At 38.5% G+C, this 18,209-nt stretch overlaps 1 protein-coding gene across 1 annotated transcript in view; it reads left to right on the top strand.

Moving 5' to 3' along the window:
• Positions 1 to 17,130, top strand: part of cop1 (COP1 E3 ubiquitin ligase) — a 66,873-nt gene extending 49,743 nt beyond the window's left edge. The window contains exons 16-20 of the mRNA XM_034183248.1: positions 5,907 to 6,024; positions 7,556 to 7,680; positions 14,313 to 14,473; positions 14,688 to 14,732; positions 16,113 to 17,130. Coding sequence (XP_034039139.1) covers positions 5,907 to 6,024; positions 7,556 to 7,680; positions 14,313 to 14,473; positions 14,688 to 14,732; positions 16,113 to 16,130 — 467 coding nt within the window. The 3' untranslated portion in view covers positions 16,131 to 17,130. The remainder of the gene's footprint in view (positions 1 to 5,906; positions 6,025 to 7,555; positions 7,681 to 14,312; positions 14,474 to 14,687; positions 14,733 to 16,112) is intronic.
• Positions 17,131 to 18,209: the final 1,079 nt, after the last annotated feature.

Raw genomic sequence — 18,209 nt, 5'->3', positions numbered from 1 at the left:
ATTTGTGAAATGTTATTTTAGGAGTGGTTATATATCAGAGTTTCAATATTTCTATTGGTCTCGGTTCAGTCATTGCTAGAAATTATCAGTGCATATATACTATAATGTGCTAGAGCGTAACGCTTGCGACAACAGTTGGAGGTATCTTCTTTAGTCTGCAGAAGCCTGAAACAAAAAAATTCTGTCCATTAGTTCCTGGTATTATTGAACAAGTAATATAATTATTCTGTTGAAGCAGAGTAGGAGATATAGCTAAGGTTTTGACACAAATAAATCAAGGACTTATTCTCAGCGTTACACTTGCGACAGTTTTACCTTGCTTTAGAAACATGATGTTTTTTCATGGAAATGACATTTCTACATTTACAAAAATGTATTACTGTGTTAGTATGAAGTACAAACTGACAAAATACAAGGTTATTTCTTTAACATTCAACTTTAAATGATAATGCTAAATATCAGTGTCACACAAAATTGATGGGAAAAAAAGTACTATTTTTGAGGTAAATTTCGTGCATATCTATGGAACTGTGCGAAATACTTTTGTATTTTAAAAGATTAACTGTCTCCACCTTGTTTTACCTTAATTCCTAGAACACAATTGCAAAAGGGTTTCTATAAAAAGGGAGATGGTGAACAGCTGATGATTTGGTCATAATTTTTTTTTCTTATTTATTTATTTATTGCTTTAATCCCTGATAGTGTAGTGTTTTCATATTTTGTCTTTTCTTCAGCAGAAGGCAAACAATAAAATGACCAAACACTGTTCCTGTACATTTAAAATGTGAACTTTGAGTTTTATGAAAGAACATTTATCAAGTGACAAGTGTCACTTTAAGTATTTTGATCTTGTTTTCTGTAGGTGTACGGTTTTGTACATGCCAACACAAAGATAGCTGTTTAATAAGAATGGGCATAGTTAGAGTTTTAACGGTATTGCCACTCAAAGAGGTACTGTTTATTGGTCTGGTACTTCAGCAGTATTCGTATTGGTGCTTTTTGGAGAAAAAAAGAATCAATTTAAGAATAGAATGAACAATGCTTTATTTTCTATTCGGTACTTTAACGTTTCCCATATTGCCCCTGGCAGCCCCCTGCACATCCCAGAATGCACCGCAGTGCCTGCAGAGTCCCGCCATCTCACAGCGCATGTAAACAATGGCAAAGCAAGGATGTGGATGCCGTTGATCGAGCGAGTTCACGGGCAGTTATGATGATTATACGATGTCCCAAGTTGAGAGGGTTATCTAGAGGTGTAGCACCTGTGATGGACTTCTGCCATGCCCCGATGTTGTCTTATTGTCCATACTTCACGAAGTGTGTTTACATTGTGAGTGCTGAGCTCCTGACACCGGAACTCTGCTGAAACAGACCTTTTGCATGAGCCATGGACCACGCGACGGTGTCAGATTCACAACTGCAAAACAGTGAATAAACCATTTAACACCATTTAATAAACAGTCAAGTGCAATTTTGAGCATTTCATTCTCTAGACCAGGGGTTTTCAAAGTGAGGGATAGTGAGCCCCTCTCAGAGACCAAATGAATAGCTGCTCCTCCCCCACCGACACATACACACAATTTCAACATCTTAGTGTGTTTCTTTTTATTCTTTTGCACATCTTAGACATTTTAAGAGTATTTGTGCATTTTTAAGGAACAGTCTATGCATTTACACATTTTACAGCATTTGTAAACATTTTAAACATGTTTTTGAAGAACTTTGTTCTTTCACACATTTTACACCCTTTTCAAACATTTTAAACATGTTTTTAAAGAACTGTCTATTCTGTTTTTACCTTTTGTCTTTTTAAACAGTTTAAAAACCATTTAAACATCTGTTTTTAAATGTCTTTGGCGTAACTAACACATTTTAACATAAATATTAATTCAACTTCAGGGATGGGTATTGATAAGATTTTATCTATCGATGCCATTATCGATCTGATTCCTTATAAATACCTCCTGTAAATTTTCTGTACTAAAAGTAGGCTTTACAGGTTTTCTATGTCAATAACATTTTATTTAGTCTTAAAGTAAATAAATATGAAATTGGTCACTGGATCCTTAATCTCTGGACATAAATAAAAATAAAATCTGTAGTTTTTGTCAAAAGCATTTCCTTTCAGACATTAATGGCATGAACGTCACTCCATACCTCTAAACTGAGCTCTTGCAACTCGCTGTGCTGTAGTCAACATCAGTGTAATTCATAAAGAATGCAGGACATCTCATTTTGGGAGGAAAAAAACTTTCTAGTTTGTTGTCTGTTACTTTTGGAAAGCAGTGTCATTTGATTTAAAACAGTGATTTGTTTTGAAGTTATTAATTCTGGCTGGACTCTAACTTGACTCGGCAGAGAGCGGCACAGCGTTTGGAGCTATGCTAATGGAACGGAGGACGATTCTCGTTTCTTGCCTGCAACAAGACAAGAGTCCCTGTTAATGACTTTAATCTGCACAAAAGTGACTCTTTTGACATCTTTAAATGGGTTTGAGAGGGATTACGAAACGGACTTGCCACTTCTGAAAAGCAGCTAAGCAAAGAACCAACAAAGCAGTGGGTCGGGGCACTACTTCATTGGGTCAGGCTTCGAGAACAGCTTCTGCAGAAGTGGTTGATTGCAGACCCGCTCCAGGGTGTGCAATCAATCAATCAATCAATTTTTTTTTTATATAGCGCCAAATCACAACAAACAGTTGCCCCAAGGCGCTTTATATTGTAAGGCAAGGCCATACAATAATTATGTAAAACCCCAACAGTCAAAACGACCCCCTGTGAGCAAGCACTTGGCTACAGTGGGAAGGAAAAACTCCCTTTTAACAGGAAGAAACCTCCAGCAGAACGAGGCTCAGGGAGGGGCAGTCTTCTGCTGGGACTGGTTGGGGCTGAGGGAGAGAACCAGGAAAAAGACATGCTGTGGAGGGGAGCAGAGATCGATCACTAATGATTAAATGCAGAGTGGTGCATACAGAACAAAAAGAGAAAGAAACAGTGCATCATGGGAACCCCCCAGCAGTCTACGTCTATAGCAGCATAACTAAGGGATGGTTCAGGGTCACCCGATCCAGCCCTAACTATAAGCTTTAGCAAAAAGAAAAGTTTTAAGCCTAATCTTAAAAGTAGAGAGGGTGTCTGTCTCCCTGATCTGAATTGGGAGCTGGTTCCACAGGAGAGGAGCCTGAAAGCTGAAGGCTCTGCCTCCCATTCTACTCTTACAAACCCTAGGAACTACAAGTAAGCCTGCAGTCTGAGAGCGAAGCGCTCTATTGGGGTGATATGGTACTACGAGGTCCCTAAGATAAGATGGGACCTGATTATTCAAAACCTTATAAGTAAGAAGAAGAATTTTAAATTCTATTCTAGAATTAACAGGAAGCCAATGAAGAGAGGCCAATATGGGTGAGAGATGCTCTCTCCTTCTAGTCCCCGTTGGTACTCTAGCTGCAGCATTTTGACTGAAGGCTTTTTAGGGAACTTTTAGGACAACCTGATAATAATGAATTACAATAGTCCAGCCTAGAGGAAATAAATGCATGAATTAGTTTTTCAGCATCACTCTGAGACAAGACCTTTCTAATTTTAGAGATATTGCATAAATGCAAAAAAGCAGTCCTACATATTTGTTTAATATGCGCTTTGAATGACATCCTGATCAAAAATGACTCCAAGATTTCTAACAGTATTACTAGAGGTCAGGGTAATGCCATCCAGAGTAAGGATCTGGTTAGACACCATGTTTCTAAGATTTGTGGGGCCAAGTACAATAACTTCAGTTTTATCTGAGTTTAAAAGCAGGAAATTAGAGGTCATCCATGTCTTTATGTCTGTAAGACAATCCTGCAGTTTAGCTAATTGGTGTGTGTCCTCTGGCTTCATGGATAGATAAAGCTGGGTATCATCTGCGTAACAATGAAAATTTAAGCAATACCGTCTAATAATACTGCCTAAGGGAAACATGTATAAAGTGAATAAAATTGGTCCTAGCACAGAACCTTGTGGAACTCCATAATTAACTTTAGTCTGTGAAGAAGATTCCCCATTTACATGAACAAATTGTAATCTATTAGACAAATATGATTCAAACCACCGCAGCGCAGTGCCTTTAATACCTATGGCATGTTCTAATCTCTGTAATAAAATTTTATGGTCAGCAGTATCAAAAGCAGCACTGAGGTCTAACAGAACAAGCACAGAGATGAGTCCACTGTCCGAGGCCATAAGAAGATCATTTGTAACCTTCACTAATGCTGTTTCTGTACTATGATGAATTCTAAAACCTGACTGAAACTCTTCAAATAGACCATTCCTCTGCAGATGATCAGTTAGCTGTTTTACAACTACCCTTTCAAGAATTTTTGAGAGAAAAGGAAGGTTGGAGATTGGCCTATAATTAGCTAAGATAGCTGGGTCAAGTGATGGCTTTTTAAGTAATGGTTTAATTACTGCCACCTTAAAAGCCTGTGGTACATAGCCAACTAACAAAGATAGATTGATCATATTTAAGATCGAAGCATTAAATAATGGTAGGGCTTCCTTGAGCAGCCTGGTAGGAATGGGGTCTAATAGACATGTTGATGGTTTGGATGAAGTAACTAATGAAAATAACTCAGACAGAACAATCGGAGAGAAAGAGTCTAACCAAATACCGGCATCACTGAAAGCAGCCAAAGATAACGATACGTCTTTGGGATGGTTATGAGTAATTTGTTCTCTAATAGTTAAAATTGTGTTAGCAAAGAAAGTCATGAAGTCATTACTAGTTAAAGTTAATGGAATACTCAGCTCAATAGAGCTCTGACTCTTTGTCAGCCTGGCTACAGTGCTGAAAAGAAACCTGGGGTTGTTCTTATTTTCTTCAATTAGTGATGAGTAGAAAGATGTCCTAGCTTTACGGAGGGCTTTTTTTATAGAGCAACAGACTCTTTTTCCAGGCTAAGTGAAGATCTTCTAAATTAGTGAGACGCCATTTCCTCTCCAACTTACGGGTTATCTGCTTTAAGCTACGAGTTTGTGAGTTATACCACGGAGTCAGGCACTTCTGATTTAAAGCTCTCTTTTTCAGAGGAGCTACAGCATCCAAAGTTGTCTTCAATGAGGATGTAAAACTATTGACGAGATACTCTATCTCACTTACAGAGTTTAGGTAGCTACTCTGCACTGTGTTGGTATATGGCATTAGAGAACATAGAGAACATAAAGAAGGAATCATATCCTTAAACCTAGTTACAGCGCTTTCTGAAAGACTTCTAGTGTAATGAAACTTATTCCCCACTGCTGGGTAGTCCATCAGAGTAAATGTAATCAACATAGAGAAATGTTAATTTTCCCGCTAAAACACCCTCAAAAACAATGGCCACTCTGGAGGTGCGGTAAGGGAATCGTTAACCAAAAAGACTATTCATGTTGGTGGATTGAATAATTTCTTAATGATTCTTGATACCCATCCCTTGCCCCCCCTCACAGTTTGAAAACCACTGACCCAGACAACAGTCTGTTTTGTGTGCAACCACTTGAAAGGGAGAGAAAAGGCTGCCCGCTCACTGGGCCCATTTAATACCCATATCTAGCTTTCAGTCTGTCAAGAATAAAGCTGTTATAACAATCTGATTGAAGATCATTCAGTTTTCATTAAAATTGTGGGAGACCAATTTTAAAGACATGATTCAGTGCTAGCTTTATGACCTAACGGTTGAAAGATTGTCAGTGTTTTACATTGTTATAGTTCTTCATGAATCTCACACTGTGGAACACCTTTGCTGAGTACTCTGTATATGTAGGCTTGAGGGTTTTTGTTTACTGTACAGTTGGCCTTCCTGCTTCCTGTTCTGTGTGGGCCAGTAAAGTGTCCTTCAGTCTGTTGACTCTGCATTACTTTAGTGTTGTTTTTGTTCTTCCTAATAACAGACCACTGTGTCCACTACTATGATCTACGCAACACTAAGCAACCAATCATGGTGTTCAAAGGCCATAGGAAGGCAGTCTCCTATGCCAAGTTTGTCAATGGAGAGGAAATCGTTTCTGCGTAAGTTGGTTTCAATTTTGTTTTTCTTTAACAAATTGATTTACTTCAGCTTTACCTTCATCAGCTGATATATGTATATTCAGAGTACTGTGCAAACGTTTTAAGCACCCAAGTATTTTGACAGCAATTTATGTTTCTACCCTGCTCCCTTCATCAATGGATCAACACAAAATTTAATTGAAATGTGACATTTTAAAACTTGTCTTTCAAGGTGTACTTCCCTGTAGTTGCAGATGATCATTAAAAAAATACACCCTGATTTTCTTGTAAGTTACAGAAGATCAGCAGAAAAAATAACTGGTATGTAGTTTTCCCACCCAACAGAAATGATGCATTTATTATTAATGCATGATTAATGCATTTTAATTATGCATTCACATTTTATTTTTATGTCTTTTTTCTTAAATATTGAATCTTTTTTTTTTACTCTTTAAAAATGTTTTGAAAGTCCCAGATGTAACCATCATTGTTCCAAATTGAAGTTCTTTTTATTTGTTTGTTTTTTAATCAACATAATAAATACAGTTTAATAACCTTGTTTCAGTAAAGTGCATCACTTCATTGATTCACTCTGGTCCACCATGTAAGTTCTGAACAGTTAATTTTATTTTAACACCATGTTAGTTTTATTCATGCAAACATATTATGGACAATAATGTTATTCCTCTGCCCCTCAGGCTTCAACCCCCCCCCCCCCCCACACACACACACACCCCTGTCTCTGTGTCACACAGATACACACGTACACAAATGCAACCTTGTTGGTGACACACACAACTCCTCTTCCTTTTCTTCCAATCAAGAAGTTTTTGAAAATGATCAGGAAAAACTGACATCATGAGCCACAAAAGTAAATAATCAGATGTAATCCATGCACATAGGAAGTATGCATCTTTTACTTTAATCTTACAGAAGGCATTTGTTTTTTGTTTTTTTTATTTCATTACTGCTTCTTGAAATAAATCATTTCTGCTTGAATGTAGATTTGGCTGCACAGTCACTTTTATACTATACTAAAATTAAAATACAGTGTAGATTGTCTGTTTAGGAGCAGAGCAATTTCATTGACCGGCACAGCAGTCAGTGGGTGTGTGGGTTACAGACTCACTGTTCCTTGACCTCTTTAAATCTTCTCTGGAAATATAATATGAATCTGTAATTCCATGAAAGGCATGCTACATCCTTCAGAAGAAGACAGTTTTCAGATGTTAACAGACACATTTTAGCTTTGTAGTAATGTGCTGTGACTGTGGAAAAACAGAGCTTAGCACATAGACTGCACACAGTATGATTATGAACATACCCAGTAGCTCCCATGTCATAGGGGTGCATGTAATTGGCAGTACGCTGGTGTATAATCTTGTATGACACAGATATACAATTTCAGCTGTTGGAGTTAATCAGGCCTGATTTCCTTATTTTTGGAAACAGGAAGGCATAACTCGGCAATGGGAGACCAGCTTTAGTGGGTTTGTCACTTAATGACCAGCAGTATCTACCTCAATATGTGTTTCCACCTTTTACATGCCAGTTCAACAGACAGCCAGCTGAAGCTATGGAATGTTAACAAACCTCACTGCCTCCGGTCCTTCAAAGGTCACATCAATGAGAAGAACTTTGTTGGCCTGGCTTCCAATGGAGACTATGTTGCTTGTGGTAAGTGTTTATGTATCCATCTGCCATGTTGAAGATGCTGCCAATACAGCATTTATCTTGCATTTATGTAGACATATACAGTAAAAAATTTAATGCTAAGATAATGCTGTGGTTCTTGACCTCAAATAATACAGTGAGGCAAATAAGTGTTTGATCCACTGTCGATTTTGCAAGTTTTCCCACCTACAAAGAGAGGTCTAATTTTTTTTTTTATTATTATAGGTACACTTCAACTGTGAGATGGAATCTAAAAAGAAAATTCAGAAAATCACAGTGTATGATTTTTAAATAATTAATTTGCTTTTTATTGATACAATAGAAATACAGAACTTAGTATTTGGTACAGAAACCTTTGTTTGCAATTACAGAGGTCAGACGTTTCCTGCAGTTCTTGACTAAGTTTGCACACACTGCAGCAGGGATTTTGGTCCACTTCTCCAGATCTTTCAGGCTTCGGGTTTCAGCTCCCTCCAAATATTTTCTGTTGAGTTTCAGTCTGGAGACTGGCCAGGCCACTCCAGGACCTTGAAATGCTTCTTATGGAGCCTTCCTTAGTTGCCCTGGTTGTGTGTTTGGGGTCATTGTCATGCTGGAAGACCCAGCCATGACCCATCTTCAATGCTCTTACTGAGGGAAGGAGGTTGTTGCCAAAGTCTCATGATGCATGACCCCATCCATCCTCCCTTCAATACGGTGCAGTCGTCCTGTCCCCTTTGCAGAAAAGCACCCCAAAAACTGATGTTTCCACCCCCATGCTTCACGGTTGGGATGGTGTTCTTGGGGCTGTTCTTATCCTCCAAACACGGCAAGTGGAGTTGATATCAAAAAGCTCTATTTTGGTTACATCTGACCACATAACCTTCTCCCATACCTCCTCTGGATCATCCAGATCAGGGGTGGGCAATCATGTGCCATAAAGGGCCAAGACACTGCAGGTTTTCCGTGCAACCAATCGCCTCAGCAGGTGATTTCATTAATGATCAGGTGTCTCAGCAGGTGATTTCATTGACAACCAGGTGTTTATGTTCAGAGCAGAAGCTCATCAGCAACCCACCTGCTGAGGTGATTGGTTACATGGAAAACCTGCAGTGTCTCGGCCCTCGATGCCCACCCCTGATCCAGATGGTCACTGGTGAATTTCAGACGGGCCTGGAGATGTGCTGGCTTGAGCAGGAGGACCTTGCTGTCCTGCAGGATTTTAAACCATGACAGTATCATGTGTTATTAATGTAATCTTTGTGGCTATGGTCCCAGCTCTCTTCAGGTCATTGACCAGGTCCTCCCTTGTTGTTCTGGGCTTTCTCAGAATCATTCTTACTCCATGAGGCGAAATCTTGCATGGAGCCCTAGACTGAGGAAGATTGACAGTCATCTTGTGTTTCTTCCATGTTCTAATAATTGCGCCAACAGTTGTTGCCTTCTCACCAAGCTACTTGTCTATTGTCCTGTAGCCCATCCTAGCCTTGTGAAGGTCTACAGTTGGTGGTGTCCTTAGACAGCCCTTTGATCTTGGCCATGGTGGATTGGTTGTGTGTGGACAGGTGTCTTTTATACAGGTAACAAATTCAAACAGGTTCAATTTAAACAGGTAAAGAGTGCAGAACAGGAGGGCTTTTTAAAGAAGAACTAACAGGTCTGTGAGAGCCAGAATTCTTGCTGGTTGGTAGGAAATCAAATACTTATTTCATGTAATAAAATGAAAATTAATTATTTACAAACCATACAAAGTGATTTTCTGTTTTTATTTTGTTTTTGTTTTTTTGTTTTTTTAAGATTCTGTCTCACTGTTGAAGTGTACCTACATTTAAAAAAAAAAAAAAAAATTACAGACCTCTCCATTCTTTGTAGGTGGGAAAACTTGCAAAATTGACAGTAATGAAACATTTAATTGCCTCACTATAGATTGGGCATTGAATCTGTTGCTCCTTTAAACCTGATGCAAAGGCCAAAGATTTTGTATAACTAGAGACTCTAAAACCTAACTGCACTCTATTACCTTTTAAACTTAAAAATTTTAACTGTTCATTCTTCTGCCCTATTTAATGTTTATTTGAAATAAGTCAAAAGTTGTTTGGCGTGTGTGACATAGCAAACCTATACATGCAAGTGCTATGCAGGAGTGGGGCAGAATCTCAGATTCCACTGTTTGTCGTGCATGTGTTCTGCCTCCTACACTGTTCAATGCTTGCATGGACTGGATGTTGAGTAGGATTGTAGAAACCAGTGGCTTTGATGTTTTTGTTGTCGAGGAAAGGTTCACAGACCTTGACAAACGATGCTGTCATTGTGCAGTACTTAAGAAGCTGAGTGAGGAATCTGCGTGTCTGGTTTTGTAATTGTCCCAGATTAAGTCAAGCAAAGCCTGGGAGCATGTGTTGTTACTGTGCTGTGCTGCATGCACAACACCACGGAACCACTTTCGGTCCTGGATGGCAACCACCCAGGCAGACAACCAGTCCATCCCCACATCTCTAAAATAGGCATTTATCTGCTGCAGCCAGGTAAATCGTGGGCATCCCCTTGGCCTTCTCCAGCTGCTTGGTCCTTACCACTCAGGCACCTGTATGCTGGATCATGCACAGAGAAATGTGCAACATGGCTGAAATCTTGTAGCTGACACTCTTTCACTATGCAAGTGACACTCCTCATCTTAGTTTCCATAAGTAACCGCTCATTTGACAGTCATTCCAGTGGTACCCAAGAATCCTCCTGTATCAAGACTAAAATTTAGACTTTTAATAGCTATACTCACAAGGTAGATGTGTGTGTATACTGTGTTGGTGGTAACCATTGATGCGCTGCACACGACCAATACCCGTGACTGTGTGTGTCAGTGGTGAGCACAGTTCCGCTAACCACTAATCATCAAAGCTAATGTTTTCATTATCGGATTAGCTTTTCAGATAACTTTAAAAACCATAATCGGACCAATTATAATATAATTTAGACCGCTAACATATTTTTGCAGGTGTGGTGAACAAAGCTTAAGAGTTAAAAACATTTATTAAGTCTAAAATCAGTTGAGTACCTACCTCCTCCACAAACAGAGGAAAGCTGGTGCTAGAAGAAACCACTCTATTCTATTCTCTGCAGGCAAAGGAGAAGTGGTCACAGGAAAAAAAAAAGCTCATTTCTTTTGACCCCATACTAATACGCTGGCAATATCACCCAAGACATCCAGAGGCATACAGTTTTAACTTATGGTTAAAATTTTAACCAAACTAATTTCGGACAAGTTATTTAAATTAACGTCACGTCTGAAGTTTTATAAAGTGAAAATATCAGGGGTTTTAGTTTTAAAGTACTGCACTAAGTTTGAAGGTTTTAGTGTGGACATGCTGTGTCCAGGTGCATTATAGGTAATCTCAGTACATTCACGACAGAAGAAATGCATTTGAAACGCTCTGATCCGGCTTCACACGGACAACAGCATTAAACTCTTTGTATATTGTGTCTAAAACTCTCGGGAATATATTCTCTGGGTTTATAGACGTTGTTATTGTGTTTGTTTTATTTAAACATGCCAGAAGCCCAGGTTGCTTCTCCATTATTTTCAATTGGAATCACTGCAGTCGATTCCTGTTTGTGCCTTAGAGTCCTGTTTATGTCAAACACTGTCTGTCGTCTTTGTTCCAGAGTAATATATATAAGATGTCTGAAATTCAGTTTGCGTTTATTAATTTCCACACATCTTAAACATAGCAGACATGGATTATCTGGAATTTTGTTTTGGCAAGTTTTCCCACTCTATACTGCCATCTACTGGCCAGTAGTGTTCATGGCAGTATGAGCATCTGGACACCAGTAGATGGCAGTGTTCTATTTATTTTGACCCCAGTTATATCAGACGGTTGTCAAATCAGTTCACAACTTTTAGCTTTTTGCAAATGGCTTTTTTTTAACTAATAAAAAAAGGCGTATTTTACAAAAGCACATTTATATGTAAACACCAACACACACCTCACATTAACGTGTTGGTTTTTACATAGAATGAATGAGTCGACCAATCAGTTAGCAGAGGCTCATTTACCCATAATCCCTTTGGCATCTGTCTGTGTTTGTTACAATCTTCAGAATTAGTACATTATTTAAAATTAAAAGAGATGTGTTATATTTTAACTTTGTACAAATGACAGAATTGACATTAATGGAGTTATTCTATCTGGAATAATTTGATGATTTTAAATCAAAACCATGATTCAAAACTGCTTTATTTTCCAAGACCTTTGCCTCACTGCGGCACGGCTGTATTCTGTTAAGGAATAATGGCTTGTTTTGTGTGTGTGTAGAGTTGAGCTTAGCTTTAATTACTTCACTGCTGCAAAGTATGTAGTAAACAGGAGCTTCCAGCAGTGGGCAGGGCGCACAAAGACAGAAGTGCTGACTCATTGTTTGGGTCTGTGGTCGCCTTTGATGTTCCCAGAAGTGATCGTGGTGTTAAAACTCAAAATCAGCTTGTTAGTAGTTGCAGGTGTATTGGAAGCAATACTGGAAGTTATCAGTTAGCTGTAGCTTCCGATAAATTTTTGGGTGGTTTATCGGTTTAGCTTTATAAAAGATAACTTTTCAGTTTGCTGATTAGCTGTTATCGAAGCTAACTTTTTGGTTAGCCATGCCCACCACTGGTGTACGTGACATGTAAGGCGAGATGGTGGGGTGACATCCAGCTGGCATTTTTATTATTATTATCTCCTTTTTATTTAAGCAGGTAAATGTCTCATTGAGATTAAAAAGCTCTTTTTCAAGATTGACCTGGCATTAAGTCATTAGCCTGTCTAACACCCTGTGAAATAGGCTTATAACCTCCTGGACCCATCCATCAGAAGTGTATCACTATGCTGTGAAAGGTTTCAACTTTTGCTGGACATAGGCGTTTGGTGATGGTGAAACCTTTACCTTATCCCTTGACTGTAGGCAACTACGGCACGTCTCTGCAAGTAGGTCTGTTTGGGTGATCATGGATACAGCTTGAATGACATTTTGTTAAATGAATGGTCACTTTGGAAGATGCTGAGGAGGAGAATCACTTGTATTTTGAGAGACTGTCATCTACGCTACCTCAGAGTTGAGAACCTCATTGACAGGGAAAGACCAATGGGTCATCCACGTTTCACGTGATTGTGGCAGATTGATGGTTAATTTTGAGAGGTGGGGATAGACCAAATGTCTGCCTGGGTGGTGGTTGATAGTGTGTTGGATGTGGCAACAAGTGGCTCCAGAACATGGCCCCAGACCTAACCTAATTTTTAAATACTGTGTTTTATGGAGTATAAGTCACTTTTTTTTTTTTTTTTTTTTTTAACTAGTTTGAGAGGCCCTGCGACTATATACTGGGGGAAAAAAATCATGATTCATGACCAGGAATTTTCATTACAGTGGAAATGAGAAACACAACATTAAACTGTCTTTTTTGTTTGGGGGAAAAAAATGCAGCTGTTACTTTCAGAATGTATTTGAAACTGAATGGTCACACTTAAAATGTTCTTTATACGACATTGCTGTGTTTGCTATGCTACTTTGAGCTTTTCTTCATGTCACGCTCCAGAGGCAAAATACAATTTGCAGTCATGCTTATTTCAAGCAAATATATATGAATAAATGTCTTTATCAAACAGCACAGCGTCCTGTGGAATAAAACCAACAACTGATTATATAAACGTGTATTCCTGTGTGCCACAGCGCACAGTAGAGCGAAATGCGCGCGCACACAGTAAATACCACAGTGATCTGATTTAATCTGAACTCACCTTTTCGTTAAACCACTGTCGGTCACTTCAGGAAATCTTCCACACACAAAATGAATCCACAAAAATAAGTCTGTGCTGGGCTCAAAACATTCTATCCATGTATGATAATCCATCATTAATTATTAAATGGTGAAGCGAAAAATTCACAAACAGCTGACTTCAGGCTTTGGAGACTCAAATAAAATCCAGTCCTTCATCCGATCACAAAGTGTTGTCCAAAATAGTGTCCCAAACACTGAGGCTAATATACTAATAGCAGAGGCTACCCTCTTCTTCTTCTCCTTAATTCCCAGCGTGAAGAAGAACAAGACAAAAGAACAATAACAACGCAAAAAAAGAAGGTGGGGGGAGGGGGTCTTTTTTCTTAAGAAATTCTGCTTTTAACTGGATTACTGCCTTTTTGAGAATAGAGGGACTATTGTTTTCTGTTTTGGAAGAAACATTATTTGGAGTTATTTGCTCTTCTAAAAGCATAAAAAATTGATTGTGAGTTTATTAATTTTTACAACTGTATTACAGAAAGTTTTCAAACACTCATTTTGTGCCTCAGCATTAATTAACTCGTTAGCTGTTCTCCTTAACACATAAATAAATAATGCCACGTAAATTCATTTTGCCTTTTATTGCATGACGTGGTAAATGCAGCGTATACTCCAGTGCGACTTGTGATTTTTTTGGTTTTTTTTTTCTCTTAAACTTTTCATGCACAAAAGGAAGTTGTGCTTTAAACATTCCTGCGTAATTCTAGCAGACGAGGGTGAATATCAGACTAAAAATATTGGCACTATTTTGGACATGTCTTTTGTTTTCACTTTTCCTATGGAGATACAGATATAAGATCAACTTTTTCTTTCTATGTATGTGTGTGTTTGTGTTTTTATACAGGCAGTGAGAACAACTCCCTGTACTTGTACTACAAAGGCCTTTCAAAGACATTGTTAACATTTAAGTTTGACACAGTGAAGAGTGTCCTGGACAAAGACAAGAAAGAAGACGACACAAATGAGTTTGTCAGCGCTGTTTGCTGGAGGGCACTGCCTGATGGCGTGAGTTTATCTCATAAATGGCACTCGTGGTTTTACCTGACTTCAGTCACCCTGTTTTATGAAGAATTTCGCTTTGCCCTCTTTTAGAAAAGTGATGAGTTGCATTCCATTGTGGTTGAAAATTGTTTCATAAAATTGAGCACTTTTTGTCAACAACTTTTATGTAGTTACATATCTACTAGTTAAAAATGCATTTTTTTATTGTTTATTTTAGGAGTCAAATGTATTGATTGCTGCAAACAGTCAAGGAACAATCAAGGTACGTGCCATGAAACATACACAAAAAAAAAGGTCAGCAAGCAAAGATAGAGAATACTGCATGACAGTTGCATTATAATTTTTATATTCGTTATTAACAGCACGGTGTCTTAGTGGTTAGCACTGTTGCCTCACAGCAAGAAGGTAATGGGATTGATTCCCATCTGTAGCCTTTTTGTGTGGAGTTTGCATGTTCTCCCCGTGTTTATGTGGGTTTCCTCAGGGTGCACCAATTTCCTCCCACATTTAAAGACATGCAGCTTCGGTGAATTGGAAACTTTATAATTGCCCAGTGGGAGTAACCTGGTTAAATAAAAAAAATAAAAAGCTGTGGTGGCTTTGGAAAAGGAAATGATCTGACAAGCAAGCCCCTTTACACCTTTGTGGAATGTCAAAACTACACGTGTTGATGGGAGAGGTGCCCATATACTTTCTTTTCAGTAGATGTATGAATTGCATATGTACATACAATTGCATTAAAAAAGTAAATACTTTAATAAAAATTTGCTAATGTGCTAATAGGATTAATAAATGGAACAGTTTTGACTGTGTTGAGTGCTTGGTCTGCAAAGTAAAGGTCAAACAGTGTCATCGTCCATTGGATTCTATGGTATGTGTCATATGTTACCCGGTAACGTGAAAGCTCAGCATGACACACTGGGAAAACTATTCCTTTTTAAAAGCCTGTTATCTGAACCAATAACTTGCATCACTTTTTACCAAAATTGGAGCAATTTTAACTTTTGCCCCCTGTACAAACTAAGATTGACCTTTGTCACCATTCTTGCTGTTTTTAGCCCATAACTCCATAACATTCATTCGCAGATGGTACGAACCTTACCTTTTTAGAATCTTTGTGTTCAGACAAATAATGTTGTACTCGTATAGTATTCAATATGATTAAAACATCTTTTAATTTTGACCCCTATGCAATTCTTCAGTTGACCCCTACCTGGCTGCCTATTGAAAATTCAAGTGGCCAATTGTTTTTTTTTTGTTTTTTTTTTTGTCTTCAGAAGAGTAATATCTAAGGAGCACTTGTGCTGAACTTGGTAATTCTATCACCATTTGCAGGATTTCTCTGTAAATGTTCTGTTACCTGCTGCACTATACAGACTAATTAATTAAAATCTGTTCAGCTTTAATGCATTCCACTCAATCAAAACACCAACACTGGTGTGACTGACTGGAGGAATGCCGACCTTCATGTGAGCTAACAACTTATGGTGTAGCAACTGTGGGGAGAAGCATAATTTCCACTATTCACCAAATGCAATCAAAAAACGCCAGTACAGACGTGTATATATTTATATTGTGTGTACAGTGCACAGGGTATGTGTTTGCCCTCTGATGCCTTTCATTTTGTTTTGTGTTTATTCAGGTGCTGGAGCTGGTCTGAAGGTGCACTACATCAACCTTTTTTCATAACTGCCTTCAGTCTCAGTGCTTGTAGGTGTAGCGTATGGATGTAAGAAGAGCCATGCTGTCTGCTGAAAACTGATGCCTGCTACACTGGGAGAACTAAAATAAATGGAACCCTCTTCTTGTAATGAGCCTCAAATATTACAGCAGAGAGACATGAACTAGTGTGCATTTGGAGATATGTTGTAATTTTGCAGCAAATATGGGCACCCTGGCTTTGATACACAATGGGAGGAGGGCCTATAGATGCATTTTTTTTTTTCACTCAGCTGCAATAGAATTTTCTTTGGTTTTATATCAAATCAAAATTTGTACCTTTTTAATTAATTTATTGTTCTCAAGGGTACATCCAGCCAAATGCCACTAGTTTCCCTTTTATTAAAGACCAATGTCACAAAATGCAGAAATGTCTTCACATGAAGCTTTTAATCCCCCCACCTCCCAACCCGCTCTGCATTTGTGTTTTTCAGTTTGGGAGAAACTCGTTTTAATAAATATGACTTGAATCACATACTGTCATGTATCATGCTTTTTTCCGTTTCCCTGTAATAAAGTAGCATGACAAGGAATTCGGTACACAAGAGTTGTGAATTATGGAAATGTTGAGGAACTGTCTTAATATATATGTTACTCATGGAACAAAATTAAATGAGGTAATGTAATTTTGTGATCACAGTAATTCTCACTGAGATTAAGGCGTGGATCAGCACAGCCATTTTATTTTGTAAACTTCCCCCCTCCCCCATCAGTATTGGAAAACAAAATGCCACAATCAGATATGGCTCCGAAGGACTCATTACCTGAGAGATTGAGCTTCAAATGGCTGACGTCAACAAACTGACTATTTTTTTTAAGTGACTTTATGTTGGCATAAATAACGATGCACAAAATTTAAGAGGATTTGGTTCAAGCCACCAAGGCAAGTATTTTATAAGTAAGGTGTTTTGTATTTGTATAACTGAATAAATTATTTGTAAACAAATGTTTGTAATTTTTTTTTTCACCCTAGCCTCAGGTCAGCAGTTCTGATTATATAAAACTTGACAGCTATCGCTGTTAGTAGTTCTTATGGGGCATTGATGCAAAAAGTTGAAAAGTCCATCCATTTTCTGTACCCACTTATTCCATTTAAGGGTCACGACACGGGGACTGGAGCCTATCCCAGCAGTTATAGGGCTTGAAGCAGGATACACCCTGGAAAATATGCCAGTCTGTCACATGGCTGAATAGCCAATCCCTGAAATGCCCCCCCCCTTGAAGTGTTTAACTGCAACTTTATAACGTCCACCAAGGACATTGTAAAATCGTCGGCCTTTATTTGTCTCTTTTAGCAGGATTACTTCAAAACTACTGCACAGATTTTGATGACATTTTCACAACAGATAGATATGAGACCATGGAAGACTATTAAATTTTGGAGGTGATCCAGATACTGGATCAAGATTTCACTTTATATAGGCTTTGAAAGATTGTCAAAACTATTATACAGATTCTCACCATATTTGCACCACATATAGGTATTAGGACATGGAAAACAACAGAATTTTGAAAGTGAGCCACATCCACATTGGTGGACATTAGAAAGCTTAGTCTGCTCTTGTTTGCACGTGGAATACTAATGTTAATTTTTTTTCCAGAACATTCCTTGATGTTCTAAAATTGAGGGTGAAGTGCCAGCCACAAAGCCAGAGAGAAGAACATAACCAGGGGTATTCAACTCGTTACAGAAAGGGCTGAGAGGGTGCAGGTTTTCTTTGCAACCACCCACTCCACCAGGTGATTCCACAGAATATCGCTTTGAGCAGATGGAATCAGTTAATCAGTGAGTTGATCACCTGGTGCAGTGGGTGGTTGTAAAGAAAACCTGCACCTTCTCGGCCCCTCCTGGAACGAGTTAAATACCCCTGAGTGGACTCATCGCAAGAAGCAATGCCACAATCAAGTCATAATACAACAGTTTTCAATAAGTGTTTGTCGTTGTACTACTTTATTTATACTGCTCTACAGTCACCTTTTGGGGAGGTGATGGATGGTCAAGCGGTGGGCTTGAGGCCTG

This window comes from Thalassophryne amazonica, chromosome 12 (genome assembly GCF_902500255.1).
Source record: "Thalassophryne amazonica chromosome 12, fThaAma1.1, whole genome shotgun sequence".
Taxonomy (NCBI): domain Eukaryota; kingdom Metazoa; phylum Chordata; class Actinopteri; order Batrachoidiformes; family Batrachoididae; genus Thalassophryne; species Thalassophryne amazonica.
Note: the sequence above shows the minus strand (reverse complement) of the source record. Positions and strands in the feature narration are given on the sequence as shown.